The sequence below is a fragment of the Leptodactylus fuscus genome, chromosome 11 (assembly GCF_031893055.1).
Source record: "Leptodactylus fuscus isolate aLepFus1 chromosome 11, aLepFus1.hap2, whole genome shotgun sequence".
NCBI classification, from domain to species: Eukaryota; Metazoa; Chordata; class Amphibia; order Anura; family Leptodactylidae; genus Leptodactylus; species Leptodactylus fuscus.
Genome location: NC_134275.1, coordinates 21,598,741 through 21,611,800, shown reverse-complemented (window position 1 = coordinate 21,611,800; position 13,060 = coordinate 21,598,741). Strand labels below are relative to the sequence as shown.

At 46.4% G+C, this 13,060-nt stretch overlaps 2 protein-coding genes across 2 annotated transcripts; one reads left to right on the top strand and one right to left on the bottom strand.

Moving 5' to 3' along the window:
• The first annotated feature begins 67 nt into the window (after window positions 1-67).
• MARS2 (methionyl-tRNA synthetase 2, mitochondrial) lies at window positions 68-3,472 on the top strand. Its single transcript, XM_075260525.1, has 3 exons — window positions 68-340; window positions 575-909; window positions 2,357-3,472. Exons 1-3 carry the CDS (start codon window positions 136-138, stop codon window positions 3,470-3,472), a joined length of 1,656 nt encoding a protein of 551 aa, XP_075116626.1. The 5' UTR covers window positions 68-135.
• A 2,079-nt stretch (window positions 3,473-5,551) lies between these two features.
• Window positions 5,552-11,648, bottom strand: RBMX2 (RNA binding motif protein X-linked 2). The gene is made up of 6 exons (XM_075260402.1): window positions 11,474-11,648; window positions 10,584-10,699; window positions 9,448-9,499; window positions 8,793-8,922; window positions 8,378-8,549; window positions 5,552-7,283 (listed from the first exon to the last, which is right to left on the bottom strand). Exons 1-6 carry the CDS (start codon window positions 11,476-11,478, stop codon window positions 6,970-6,972), a joined length of 789 nt encoding a protein of 262 aa, XP_075116503.1. The 5' UTR covers window positions 11,479-11,648; the 3' UTR covers window positions 5,552-6,969.
• Between the last annotated feature and the right edge of the window lie 1,412 nt (window positions 11,649-13,060).

Here is a 13,060-nt window from a genome sequence, read left to right as displayed (position 1 = left end):
TTAGAAGGGGCTGAGGGCTGTCACGTGGTCTCCCCCAGGTGTGTCGTGTGATAACGGGGTGGAATAACAGGACGAGCACCGGCGGCCGGGACTCCTGGAAGGTCATGTGTAGAGGCGGCTGACTGTGAGGCGACAATGTGGCAGCTCCTCGGCCGGGTGTCCCAGCGCGGTGCAGTACAGTGTATGTACCACAGAGCAGTGAGGGGCGCTCATCACCTCACCACCCCCATATTCTATGTGAATGCAGCCCCGCACTTGGGCCACGTGTACTCCGCCCTGCTGGCCGATGTGCAGCATCGCTACTCGGCACTGTGTGGACTGGAAGCGAAGCTCAGCACCGGTAAGATCCGTCCACAGCCTGCAACTGCATACGGGGCTGCTTAGGGAATGTCAGTCATAAAGTGTATTCCAGCTCATAGGAAAATGTCTGCAGCAACCAGGGGCCATTACCAAATGTGCAGGACAAGAGTCCAATAATGTCCAGGCCGGCCCCAGACATGAGGACACAGAAGTGCAGGGCGTATTGCGTGTGTCCTTACTGTATATGTGCTTAATATGTGTTTGTGTTTTGCAGGTACCGATGAACATGGTATCAAGGTGCAGCAAGCCGCCGCCGCTTTGGGGTTGGACCCATCAGATTTCTGTAACGCGGTTTCCCAGCAGTTCCGCACCATGTTTGACACAATGGCCGTCTCTTACACAGACTTTGTGCGCACCACTGAAAGGCGGCATGCCCGAGCAGTCTGTCACTTCTGGAAGGAGCTGGAAGAGAAAGGATATATCTATAAGGGGGTGTATGAGGGGTGGTACTGTACCTCTGATGAAGCGTTCTTAAGTCAGGATCAAACAGCGGAGAACAGAGATAAAGAAGGGAACAGAATCAGAGTGTCAGCTGAAAGTGGACATCAGGTATTGCAGAAGGATGGAGGAGGAAGGCCGCCGGTAGCGTACAGTATATAGAGAGGTCTAGGCTTTATAATATACTAGCTTCTGCCAGTGACTTCATCTGCGGGTTGTTGTTGCTGATAAGCCGCTTATAATTAGCCAAATGTGGTTGGCGGCGTCCGCGTGTCGGCTCTGCTACATCTGTGCATATGCGCAGCAGCCCCAGCTGCACATCCGTATGGAGAGCAGAGCAAGCAGTGGTACCGCGCTGCCTCAGCTCTGCTACATCCAGCAATTTGGATCACAGGGGTTGTGTTGTCTGGATGTCCTGGCAGTGTCTGTGTTAACAGTGTATTCAGTATTATATAGTGGTATGTAGAGTACATACAGTGTATATAGAGTACATACAGTGTATACAGTAGTACATAGTGGTCTATAGTAGTATATAGAGTACATACAGTGTATACAGCAGTATATCAAGTACATACAGTGTAAACAGTAGTATATAGAGTACATACAGAGTATACAGTAGTATATAGTGGTATATAGAGTACATACATGTTAATCGGGGTTCCTATCTATCTATGTGCCAAATTTCAGGCAAATCCGTTCAGCCGTTTTTGTGTGATTGAGGAACAAACACACAATCTTTCACATTTATAATATTAGTAGGATAGGATAACACAGAGGAGAATGATATAAGAATGCAGAAGCTGGACGCCTGGGTGTAGAAATTGCAAATGAACCTTAAGGGGCATTCACACGGGGTAACGCAGCGCTGATTCTAGCATTATAACTCGCGTAAGAATCAGCGCTGCAAAACAATCCCATTGACAATGGGTTACGTTTAACACGCATAACACATTGAAATCAATGGGTTAAAAAGCCTCCCATTGATTTCAATGTGTTACGTGCATTAAACGGAACCCATTCAAGTCAATGGGATTCTGTTTTGCAGCGCTGATTCTTACGCGAGTTATTGTGCCAGAATCAGCGCCGTGTTACTCTGTGTGAATGCCCCCTAAGGTCCTGTTCACATAGCGGAATCTGATACTGATTTTGAGGTGGATTCCGCCTCTAAATCTGCAGCAAATTCCTCCTTGATTCTGCTTCCCATTGTATTCAATGGGAGGCAGGCCTTGGAGCAGAATCTGAAAAAATAAACCTCTGCGGCTTGAGAAGTCTCCCTGATGTGCGTGTTCTTGTACACGTGTTATTTTGGGTGCACTCTGGCGCTGGTATTTTCCAAATAGGTATATTAGAGACAGAATGTCTGCAGAGGAAAACGCTGCGGATTTTCTGTGAAAAGCACTGCCGAAAAAAACACACCACTTTTTTTTCTGCAGCCCTTTTTGTCTTCGGTCCGCTACCTGGGACCTTAGCCTTAAAGGGATTTTCTGGTCCTAAGAGGACTTTGATATTAATGATTGATTTTGTCAGATTTTACGTAGTTCATCTTTTCTTGTTTTAGGTTCATTGGATGAGTGAAGAAAATTACATGTTCAGACTCTCTCAGCTACGTCCTAAACTGCTTGAATGGCTCAGTACAGAACCAATTCATCCTGCCCCATTTCTTCGTATTGTTCGACAATGGCTAGAGGAAGAGTTACCAGATCTCTCTGTGTCTCGCCAACGTAATCGTGTTTCATGGGGCATCCCTGTTCCCTCTGATTCATCTCATACCATCTATGTCTGGCTAGATGCCTTGATCAACTATTTGACTGTTGCAGGATATCCAGATCAAAATTTGGCTCCTTGGGGACCCTCAACGCATTTGCTTGGTAAAGATATTTTGCGCTTCCATGCCATATACTGGCCAGCTTTCTTATTAGCAGCAGGTCTTCCCCCACCCAAAAAATTACTTGTGCACTCTCACTGGACCAGTAATGGGGTGAAGATGTCAAAGAGTCTTCAGAATGTAGTAGATCCTACAGAATGCATTAGGCAATATACAAGAGATGGACTAAGGTATTTCTTGCTTCGCCACGGTTCCCCGGAGCGAGACTGTGACTTTACACACCTTACTGTTCGGAAACTGTTAAACTCTGAACTTGCCGATGCATTGGGGGGGCTTTTAAACCGCTGCACTGCATCCACCATCAATCCCGGACAAAGATGGCCGTATTACCAATGCAGGAGTGTTCCAACTGCTGCACATGACGACCTGCAAAGAGTGCTCGGATCTGTCCAAGAACTGCCCAGACTGGTGGAACAGTACATGACTAGATTTCAGCCCAACAAAGCCTTAGAGGCAATTGACGGCAGTGTGCGGACTTCTAACGCTTTCTTCCAGAGTCAGGCCCCATGGAAGTTGTTTAAGGGAGACGAGAAAGACAAGGCATGGGGCCAGTCTGTGCTGTATATTACCCTGGAATCTTTAAGACTCTATGCTACGCTTCTTCAGCCTGCAGTTCCTGGCTTAGCCAAAACAATACTGGATCGACTTGGTGTTCCTAATGTTTACAGAAATCTTAAAGGGAACTATTTCTTTGCAGCGACTTTTGGAGAAAATTGTTCCTTTCAGGGTCATCCTCTGGGACCAGAATGTGGGCTTCTATATCCAAGACTGGAGGGGGATAAGGAATAATACATCATAGCCTTAATAAAGCAAACCCTTTAAAATGTATCTGATGTGTTTGGCATGGGGCCATGTAAAGTGGTAAAGATAAGATAATCCTTTCATGCTCTCAGGCACATGCGGTTTTATATACCGCTAGAAAGGGCAGTCGGTTTTCCCGTTGTGTGCCCCGGGGTTTGAGATATCGGTGCCCGTTACCAATGTCTGCAAACTGTCAGAAGGGTATTTCTGACAATCTAGTTAGGCTGTCAGGAACGCCCCCCTCTGACAGTACTCGTCTATAGCCCTGTACTGTCAGAGGGGGCTTTCTTTACCACCCAGCGATGACGCTAAGCTGCGAGAAACCGCCCGGTCTACTGAATATAGGGGATCTGCAGTGCTCCTGTTCCATCGGGAAGGGGTTAATAGGAGCACTGCAGATCCCCTATATTCAGCCAGGCTGAATTCCAAGTGGGGGGAAAAAACCCAGTCCTCAAGCTCAGGGAAGGGGCAGACAGACAACCAAAACACCCCCTCCCCTTCCCCAGCAACTACTGCACCCAAAAAGTCCGACCATTTTTTAAATTTTCCAGTAGCTGCTGCATTTCCCCCCAAGGCTTATACTCAAGTCAATAAGTTTCTTAGTTTTTTGTGGTAAAATTAGGGGCCTCGGCTTATATTTGGGTCAGCTTATACTCGAGTATATACGGTATTTGGTATAGTGTACTGGGAATTCAAAATCAGGCGATATTGAAGAAAACAAACAACCCCAATTTTTTCCCAAGACTCAATACTAGAGTAAAAATGATGATCTCAGCCATACCAAGCTTAAATTATTTGTCATGTTTAAAAAATGTACTTTGCAAAAATATCTGTGCTGCCATATTGTCACCCATAACTTACTTATACTTCACTGTACTGAACTGAACTGTGCAAGGGCTGGGGTTTTTTTCTCCCCTTCCCACGGGAAAGTGTTTATTTTTTATAGACTTTTGGAGAATCTGTGATATTTCGATCACTTATTCAAACCTTTTTAAGGCTAAGGCCCCACGGGTCGGAACAGCCACGCTAAAGTGCTGCGGGAACAACCGCGGCGTGAATGCATTGTGGTTCTTCCTGCAGCGCTTTGAAAAGAAAGTTCACAAAGCTTTCCTCCCCAGACTTTCTGTTACAATTATATCTATGGGAAAGCCGCCGGTGTTTCCATAGATATAATTAATATGATGTGATTTTCAAACCATGATGGACTTGGAAATCACAGTGTGTCTGCGCTACGATTTTTTCCGCAAAGTGGGCATGGGCTTTGCATGAATCCCATCCACTTTGCAAGTACTGTACAACGCTGCAATTTTTTTCCTGCCCATGAATCAATGAGAAAGGAGCTACTTGATCTTGCTTTATTAGATCACTTCTACCACAGGCTGTAGTACAGGTAGGCCTCAATAGTAATATTGGCATGGCAGGCCTCAGTGGTTACGCGCCACCAGGACATCTCTGGACCAGACAGCTGCTGGAGACACCAGAGCGCCAGGGACGGTAGAGTATGGTTTTTTATATTTTTCCATCTTCCCCGGTCTCCTGCCAGAGATCTGTAATTCCTGGACCAATCCATTAAATTAGAACGGCAATGTGAAGCCCCCCAGTGCCCATGGGCAACAATGGAAACAAACCACAGTGTCTGGGATTCTAAGAAACAGTTTCCTCCTCAGCTGTACCTGCACAGTTCTGTACTCATGGGGGTGGGGGGATTGAGGGGTGCTCACAGTGTATGAAAGCCCTAATAAATTAATACATTTCCAGCTTAATATGGAGTATGAAATTTATTGGGACAGCAGCCGACCAATACGTAGACTTTCTACTAGCTGGATCTGCCCCCGGACAATCTAGTAAACTTACTACACATATATATGAATACTACTTTAATCCAAAAGAAAAACAAGAAACCAAGTCAATTTGTATACTTAAAGGGAACCACCTGTCAGCTGTTTTTTTTCCACCCTAAGGGCCCCTTCACACGGAGGATACGCTGGCTGATTCTGAACGTGTAAACGTTCCGAATCAGCGGCGTTTAAAACAGATCCCATTGCTTTCTATGGGAGCCGGCGTACGTGCACTCCCCATAGAAATGAATGGAAAAAAGCAGCTCATTCATTTCTATGGGGAGCGCACGTATGCCGGCTCCCATAGAAAGCAATGGGATCTGTTTACAACGCCGCTGATTCGGAACATTTACACGTTCAGAATCAGCCAGCGTATCCTCCGTGTGAAGGGGCCCTAAAACAAACCCCAGCATGTGCACCATCAAATACTGACCTTTCTCATAGTGTCCATCACTTTCTGTTGCTGAAGGGTCAAGTTGTAATCTTTAAGAACCTTAGATTGGCTTATGCAAATTTGCCTTCAAGGCGTTGTCCAGGACCTAAAGGTAATTGATACTGATGATCTATCCACAGGACAGGTCATCAGCATCAATTCTTTCAGGGGTCCGACACCAGGACCCCATCCCAATTGGTTGTTTTCGGCCACCAGAATCTGCCCTGCTCCTATGTAAGTAAATGGATCAGAGCCGCAGTTCCAGACTCCACCACCATAATATACAGATCCAAAGCTGTATACAGTGTATGGCGTTTCATACACAGTGGTGGTGGATTGGTAATGCCGCTCCAGTTCACTTGAATAGAAGCAGGACCGCATCTGGTAGTGTAAGTTATATATGGCAACTGGAGGCTGAAACATCTGATTGGCATGAAGTGTCAAAATCCCGTCTGATCTGATACCAATGACTGTTGCTGTGGATATCATTATCTTCAGTTCCTGAACAAGCCCTTTAACTGGTCACAGAGGCCTGGGGAGCAGCTTCATCTGGTCATATAGTCATCATACTGACTGACATGTCCCTTAGTCTGATATCTGATTGAGTTTAAAGATCTAGGCTATGGCCTCATGTTGCGGATTTTGCGTTTTTTTTTTTTTTTAAAGCCAAAACTAAGTGTGGCTTGAGAAGACGAGAGATGTATAAGTGCCCCCTTTATATTTCCCATTCCTTTTGTAGCCACTAATGGGTTTAGGTATGACAAAAAAAACCCCTGTTCTCTGCTTTTTTTTCTCCTTTTAGCCTTGAACGTTTTAAAAGATTATAACTTGACTTTTCAGCAGCAAAAATGCTAGTGAAGGGCACCATAGGAAAAATCCTATTGCAGGTGCTGCCATTCACAAAACTACAACTGTATGTCATGGACTACTATGGTCTATATGATCTCAGAACGAACTGTTTTACTGATGACATGTGGTTGTGGAACTGCTAAATCTGCAGGCAGCCATCATAGAAATGCAGAGGAACAGAAGTCCAGACAACCACACAGTGATTTTGTATATCTTCACGTTACCAGAAGTGTCAGGTCATCCATGAATCCTAATGAGAGGAGCAGAGTTATCATAGAGGATACAGAACTTAGAAAAGAGTAATGCATAGTACAGGACTTTAGACTAAAGCTCTAGCATTTGCTTTCTTAAGAGTCTATTTACAGTCATTTTCTTCTCTTCTCATGTTCTCTCTTCTCATAATCTTTTGGTCTTTTTGATCCATCATCTCTGGGTTTGTGTTCTGATGACTTCTGATTCTGCTCAGCATGTCTTTCCAGTCCACTATGATGAGCTCTGTGTCTATCATGATGTGACTGGTGAGACGTCTCCGCTGGGGAGACACTCCGATTGTCTCTTAGACTCGGCTGCTTAGTGTTGTATTTTTCATACCCTGGATCATCCCGTTCTTGTTTAATGACCTTCCCGCTGCTTCGCTCATTGGAATGGTCTTTGTCTTTTTTTCTCTTTTTCTTCTTATCTGTTAGGACAACAAATGAATGAGCTGTATTTTATATGGTTCATTTTAACCCTTTCCCACCGCAGCCATTTTTGCCCTCTGACTGCTGGATGCAGTGAGCGTTTGTGTGTCCTGGATTCCTATTGGTCCTGAAAGCAATAGGTGGTGGCAGCATGAACTACGATGGCGTGCGATTTAAGCTCAATTTGCAGCCTACGTGAAGGGCGGACGCAAGATTGAATGAGTGGCGTGACTTCTGACTCTGCCAAACCAATGTCTAGTGCTAGGATAGCCCTGACCTCACAGGCACCTTCTAACCTTTCTAATTTTTCTTGCTTGGGATTACGGTTGAGCGATAAGATCGGATTGCGATCCTGATCTTTTCCCGTGGGATCGAGGTCGGAGGTTATTTCCCACAATGCTTGGCTACTGGCCAATCATTGTGGGAAAAGCTAACAATGAATAGCCAGTAGCCAAACATTGTGGGAAATCACCTCCAACCTTGATCCCGCGGGAAAAGATCGGGATCGGAATCCGATCTTTTCGATCAACCCTACTTGGGATGCAATAATTGTGGGAACTTGGTGAAGGGAGATACTTTCACCATCCAAATAGCAATCGCGGATTTAAGATCAAATGTCCATACACTTGCCATATTATTTAAGTAATATATAGGATTGCCTCATCACCTAATTTTTACATTGAAGGGCTAAATTTCACTTCCCTCTCTTAAATCACTATACACTGAAACAATGTGAGCTGCATAGAATAATGAGATGGATTTGGACTTTATCAATAGTTTAGACAATATTATGAGGCTATTTCTGCATACACCCACTAGATTGGATTAAGACTATTCATAGGTGAACCTAATGTTTTACCCACTGACTCGTGTGTGTTAAGTGCTACAGCCCTTTTGAGTTTATATATCTGTACTCGGGCACTTTATTCATTGCCTGAATGATTCTGAAGGGACTATGATGTTAGTTTGCTCCCTGTATGGTTTTTCATGACTAAAAAGGGGACTAATTAAATATAAATATATATATATATATATATATATATATATATATATATATATATATATATATATATATACACACACACACATATACCTTTCTTTGGCTTTTGTAATTCCACAATATCTTCCTCTGATGAAGACGGAGGAGGAGTCCTCACACCGCAGCCTTTCTCCCTTAGCACTCGTGTTACATCATCAAGCTCCTCGCCATCTTTAGGCGGACGATAATTGGCTACGTGATCCACACGGATTGTACGTCCTTTAAGCTACCAGAAAAGAACAAGAGTAAGATACCATGTATATCAGAGACAGGGAACCTTCGGCTCTCCAGCTGTTGCAAAACTACAACTCCCAGCATGCATACTTGCTCTGCTGTTCTTGGAACTCCCATGGAAGTGAATGGAGCATGTTAGGAGTTGTAGTTTCATAGCAGCTGGAGAGCCGAAGGTTCCCTACCCCTGGTGTATATGGACGCTAACCAAAAAAGTTACCATATGTCACTTACTAACCTTGATGCCATTAAAATTATCTACAGCCAGCACTGTACTTCTCTGATCCTCATAACACAGAAAGCAGAATCCGCGAGAGCGTCCTGACACCTTATCACGAACCAGATTAATATTTACTATTTCCCCATATCTACATAAAAAACAAAGTGACAAGACATCACTATTGGCTTGGCAACTCAAAATCTGCAACATAAAACACCAGTTTTCCACAATCCTAGAGGAATTTCTCACAATAACCACCACCCATCCAAAGGATAGATGAGAAATGTTGGATCACTGGGGGGCTAAAATGCCACATCAGGCGAAGGTCACATCCTACAGACCCCCGTCCAAAACAGCCAAGCAAACATGCAGCAATGGTGGACATACTGGGTATTCAAAAACGATAGCATAAGGTTTTTTTTTTTAGTGTGTGAAATGTTAAAATGTCATAGAGGCATGTCTAATAGTTGAGTATCTCTCACCAAGAGGCACACTACCTAAAAGTAGCCTCTGAAAGCCTTTTCATAGGTTAGCAGGGAAACCCTTTTACGCCCTCTTGTGGCAAGACCCAGTGTCCAGTCAGACTACACTTGTAATCATTTACATGTTTAAACAAATGCCAATTTAGTATTATGAGCAGAAAGAAAGCCAAGTAGGGCAGAAATCAACTCACTGTGAAAAGACGCAGATGATGTCACCTTCAGTCAACTCATATGGTAGCCCACCTGAAAAGCAAAGAAAACAATAGTTCTAGTAAAGTGAGAACAATGATCACGTCTAAGGGCCCGTGCACACGGAGTTAACGCGCGCACATTTTAGCATAATGCGCGTGTATAGAATACATGTGTAAAAATAACACTCCCATTGATTTCAATGAAATTTTTTACATGTGTAAAAAACGCGTTGCATTTTATTGCCGCATATTTTGACGCATTTTTTTACACGTGTAAAGCATTTCATTGAAGTCAATGGGAGTGTTATTTTTACACGTGTATTCTCATTCATTTGAACCGACAGCGGAGGGGAAAGCCGCGACCGCAATGGTTGCGGCAGGCGGGTTTTGACCAGAGAGAGACACGGCTCGCCGCCTCTCTCTCGGTGTCAAAACCCGCGCGGGCAGTTCACGTGTGAACTAGCCCTAAGGGCCGGTTCATACGGGGCAAGAGGGGGCGCGGAATCCTCCTCAAAATCCGCCCCCTCACAATTGAGGTCTATGTAGACCGCTAGCGTTCTTTTTTCCGTTAGCGGATTGTTCCGGCTAGCAGAAAAAGAAACGAGCTGCCCTTTCTTCAGGCGGATTCCACGGCTGATTCAGCTGCAGTGTCCGCCTCACGACAGCACCCTCCAGACTAGGCCCATTCATTTGGGCCCATTCAGAAGCGTAAAGCCGCAACGGGATGCCGTGCACTGCAGCGGCATCTGCGACAGAATCTGCACACGCGGAATCCCCATGTGAACTGGCCCTAATGCAGACAGAAAAGTACTTCATGATTTACTTTCCTGTCCACATGACTCGTGCGGACACCGCGTAGAAAACACACAGACCCCATTATAGTCTATGGGGTCCGTGTGCTTTCACTGCTCACCGCTTCTCTATGCGTTCAGTAGTCCATTCGGGGGGTCCCCATGTGGACTCCCTTAACGGATTACCAAACGCAGATGTGAACCGGGCCTAAGGCCCAAGTAATGTGGCCAGTTAACCCTGCTGTGGCTGCATTTGCCTGGATGTAAGACCATCATTGTCAACACAATGGATATATATATATATATATATATACACACACACATACATATCTATATATAACTAACCCATAAAAATCCAAGCGCTGTCTTTATAGTCATTATGCCACGACACCGAGTCCTTGACACCAAGCTTTGCCTCCCGAGCATTCAGCTCATTGATCAGCTTCACTTTTGTTAAAGGGCTGCAAAAGAGCAAAGAGAAGTTATAAGACGTCTGTGATGTATCTCATATGGGGGATCTGAGGTATAGCCACATACAGCACATAGGTTACTGACATTTATACAATTGTCCCCATCCCATTTATGTGAATGGACTTGTAGAAATTCCAGCGTTAAGTTTCCCCCTTTTTCTAGTCTTTGGCACAGACAAAACAATAATAAATGTGAACTCAGCTCAAACACTTCTCTTAGCTTGGTCTCAAGTCACACAATGCCTGGAGCAATGTTTTATCATGCCATACATTCCTATGGGTTAGGTCTAAAAAACGGTGTGTGCTGCAAGGTATGAATGGGGCCAAGGCCATGACATTCGCAGCACTAGAAGTGAATGGTGGAGGTGCTATATAATGGATTAGGACACTATAGAGGGGCTTCTCTTCCGTATGGATGTATGCTATACGTATAGGACACTATAGAGGGGCTTCTCTTCCGTATGGATGTATGCTATACGTATAGGACACTATAGAGGGGCTTCTCTTCCGTATGCTCTACGTATAGGACACTATAGAGGGGCTTCTCTTCCGTATGCTCTACGTATAGGACACTATAGAGGGGCTTCTCTTCCGTATGCACGGCTGTTATACGTATAGAAGACTCTGCTGTAGACTTGCAGAGGATTTGTGCACAATAACCGCAGAGCCCTGGCGCTAAAACGACACAGTATTGTATAAGCGCAGCGACATTGCTCTGCCATCCCGAGCTGCACACAACACAGGCGTCACATAAAGCAAACTTACTTCATTGAGTTATTCGCCCGACGCGGATATGTGACGCACAATGATGTCGTCAGAGGCAGCCGCGATTCTTATGGTAGATGCTAATTTCCTAGGTAAAGGCTAAATACTAGACGCCGAAAGGACCTTCTGACGTCACAAGGTCACATGACCGGATGGGCGTGTCTTTAATTGTAAGCAGGACCTACCACTGTATCCTGTGTAATGGAGCAACATGGAGACCTGCGGGGTGCAGGTGTAGTGAGGGGGAAGATACAGTAGGTGGCCTGCAGGGTGTAGTGTAGAGGGAGAGAGGTGTGGGCGCAGGGTGTAGCTTGGGGGGAGAGAATTGGGGTGCATGGTGTACTGTGGGGAGAGATGTGGGGCGCCTGGTGTACTGTGGGGGAGAGATGTGGGGCGCAGGGTGTAGCTTGGGGGGAGAGAATTGGGGTGCATGGTGTACTGTGGGGGAGAGATGTGGGGCGCCTGGTGTACTGTGGGGGAGAGATGTGGGCTGCATGGTGTACTGTGGGGGAGAGATGTGGGCTGCATGGTGTACTGTGGGGGAGAGATGTGGGCTGCATGGTGTACTGTGGGGGAGAGATGTGGGGCGCATGATGTACTGTGGGGGAGAGATGTGGGCTGCATGGTGTACTGTGGGGGAGAGATGTGGGCTGCATGGTGTACTGTGGGGGAGAGATGTGGGGTGCATGGTGTACTGTGGGGGAGAGATGTGGGGTGCCTGGTGTACTGTGGGGGAGAGATGTGGGGTGCATGGTGTACTGTGGGGGAGAGATGTGGGGTGCAGGGTGTACTGTGGGGGAGAGATGTGGGGTGCAGGGTGTACTGTGGGGGAGAGATGTGGGCTGCAGGGTGTACTGTGGGGGAGAGATGTGGGGTGCAGGGTGTACTGTGGGGGAGAGATGTGGGGCGCATGGTGTACTGTGGGGGAGAGATGTGGGCTGCATGGTGTACTGTGGGGGAGAGATGTGGGGTGCAGGGTGTACTGTGGGGGAGAGATGTGGGCTGCATGGTGTACTGTGGGGGAGAGATGTGGGCTGCATGGTGTACTGTGGGGGAGAGATGTGGGGCGCATGGTGTACTGTGGGGGAGAGATGTGGGGCGCATGGTGTACTGTGGGGGAGAGATGTGGGGCGCATGGTGTACTGTGGGGGAGAGATGTGGGGCGCATGGTGTACTGTGGGGGAGAGATGTGGGGCGCATGGTGTACTGTGGGGGAGAGATGTGGGGCGCCTGGTGTACTGTGGGGGAGAGATGTGGGGCGCCTGGTGTACTGTGGGGGAGAGATGTGGGGCGCCTGGTGTACTGTGGGGGAGAGATGTGGGGCGCCTGGTGTACTGTGGGGGAGAGATGTGGGGCGCCTGGTGTACTGTGGGGGAGAGATGCCCATAAAATCCTGGAGCTGGCCCTGGAAACACATTGCTGTCTTCCCACAGCGCCTTTCACATAAAATGTGCAGTTTTCCTGTGCGGACTTTCTACTTTAGTTATACTTATAGGGAGTCTGCCAGCGTTTCCATGTGCTGCAATGTACAAAAACTCCCCAGGTATTTTTCTGATATTTGTGGATGGGATCGCGGGGGTTGCTTAT

Bases quoted from the DNA above. Each gene is read 5' to 3' on its own strand.
- MARS2 (XM_075260525.1), top strand. From the start codon at position 136: ATGTGGCAGCTCCTCGGCCGGGTGTCCCAGCGCGGTGCAGTACAGTGT. The intron at 341-574 runs GTAAGATCCGTC...TGTGTTTTGCAG, and splicing joins GGAAGCGAAGCTCAGCACCG to GTACCGATGAACATGGTATC. The intron at 910-2,356 runs GTATTGCAGAAG...TTCTTGTTTTAG, and splicing joins CAGCTGAAAGTGGACATCAG to GTTCATTGGATGAGTGAAGA.
- RBMX2 (XM_075260402.1), bottom strand. The intron at 9,500-10,583 runs GTTAGTTATATA...TTTGCTTTTCAG, and splicing joins CAGCGCTTGGATTTTTATGG to GTGGGCTACCATATGAGTTG. The intron at 8,923-9,447 runs GTGAGTTGATTT...TTTTTTATGTAG, and splicing joins ATCATCTGCGTCTTTTCACA to ATATGGGGAAATAGTAAATA.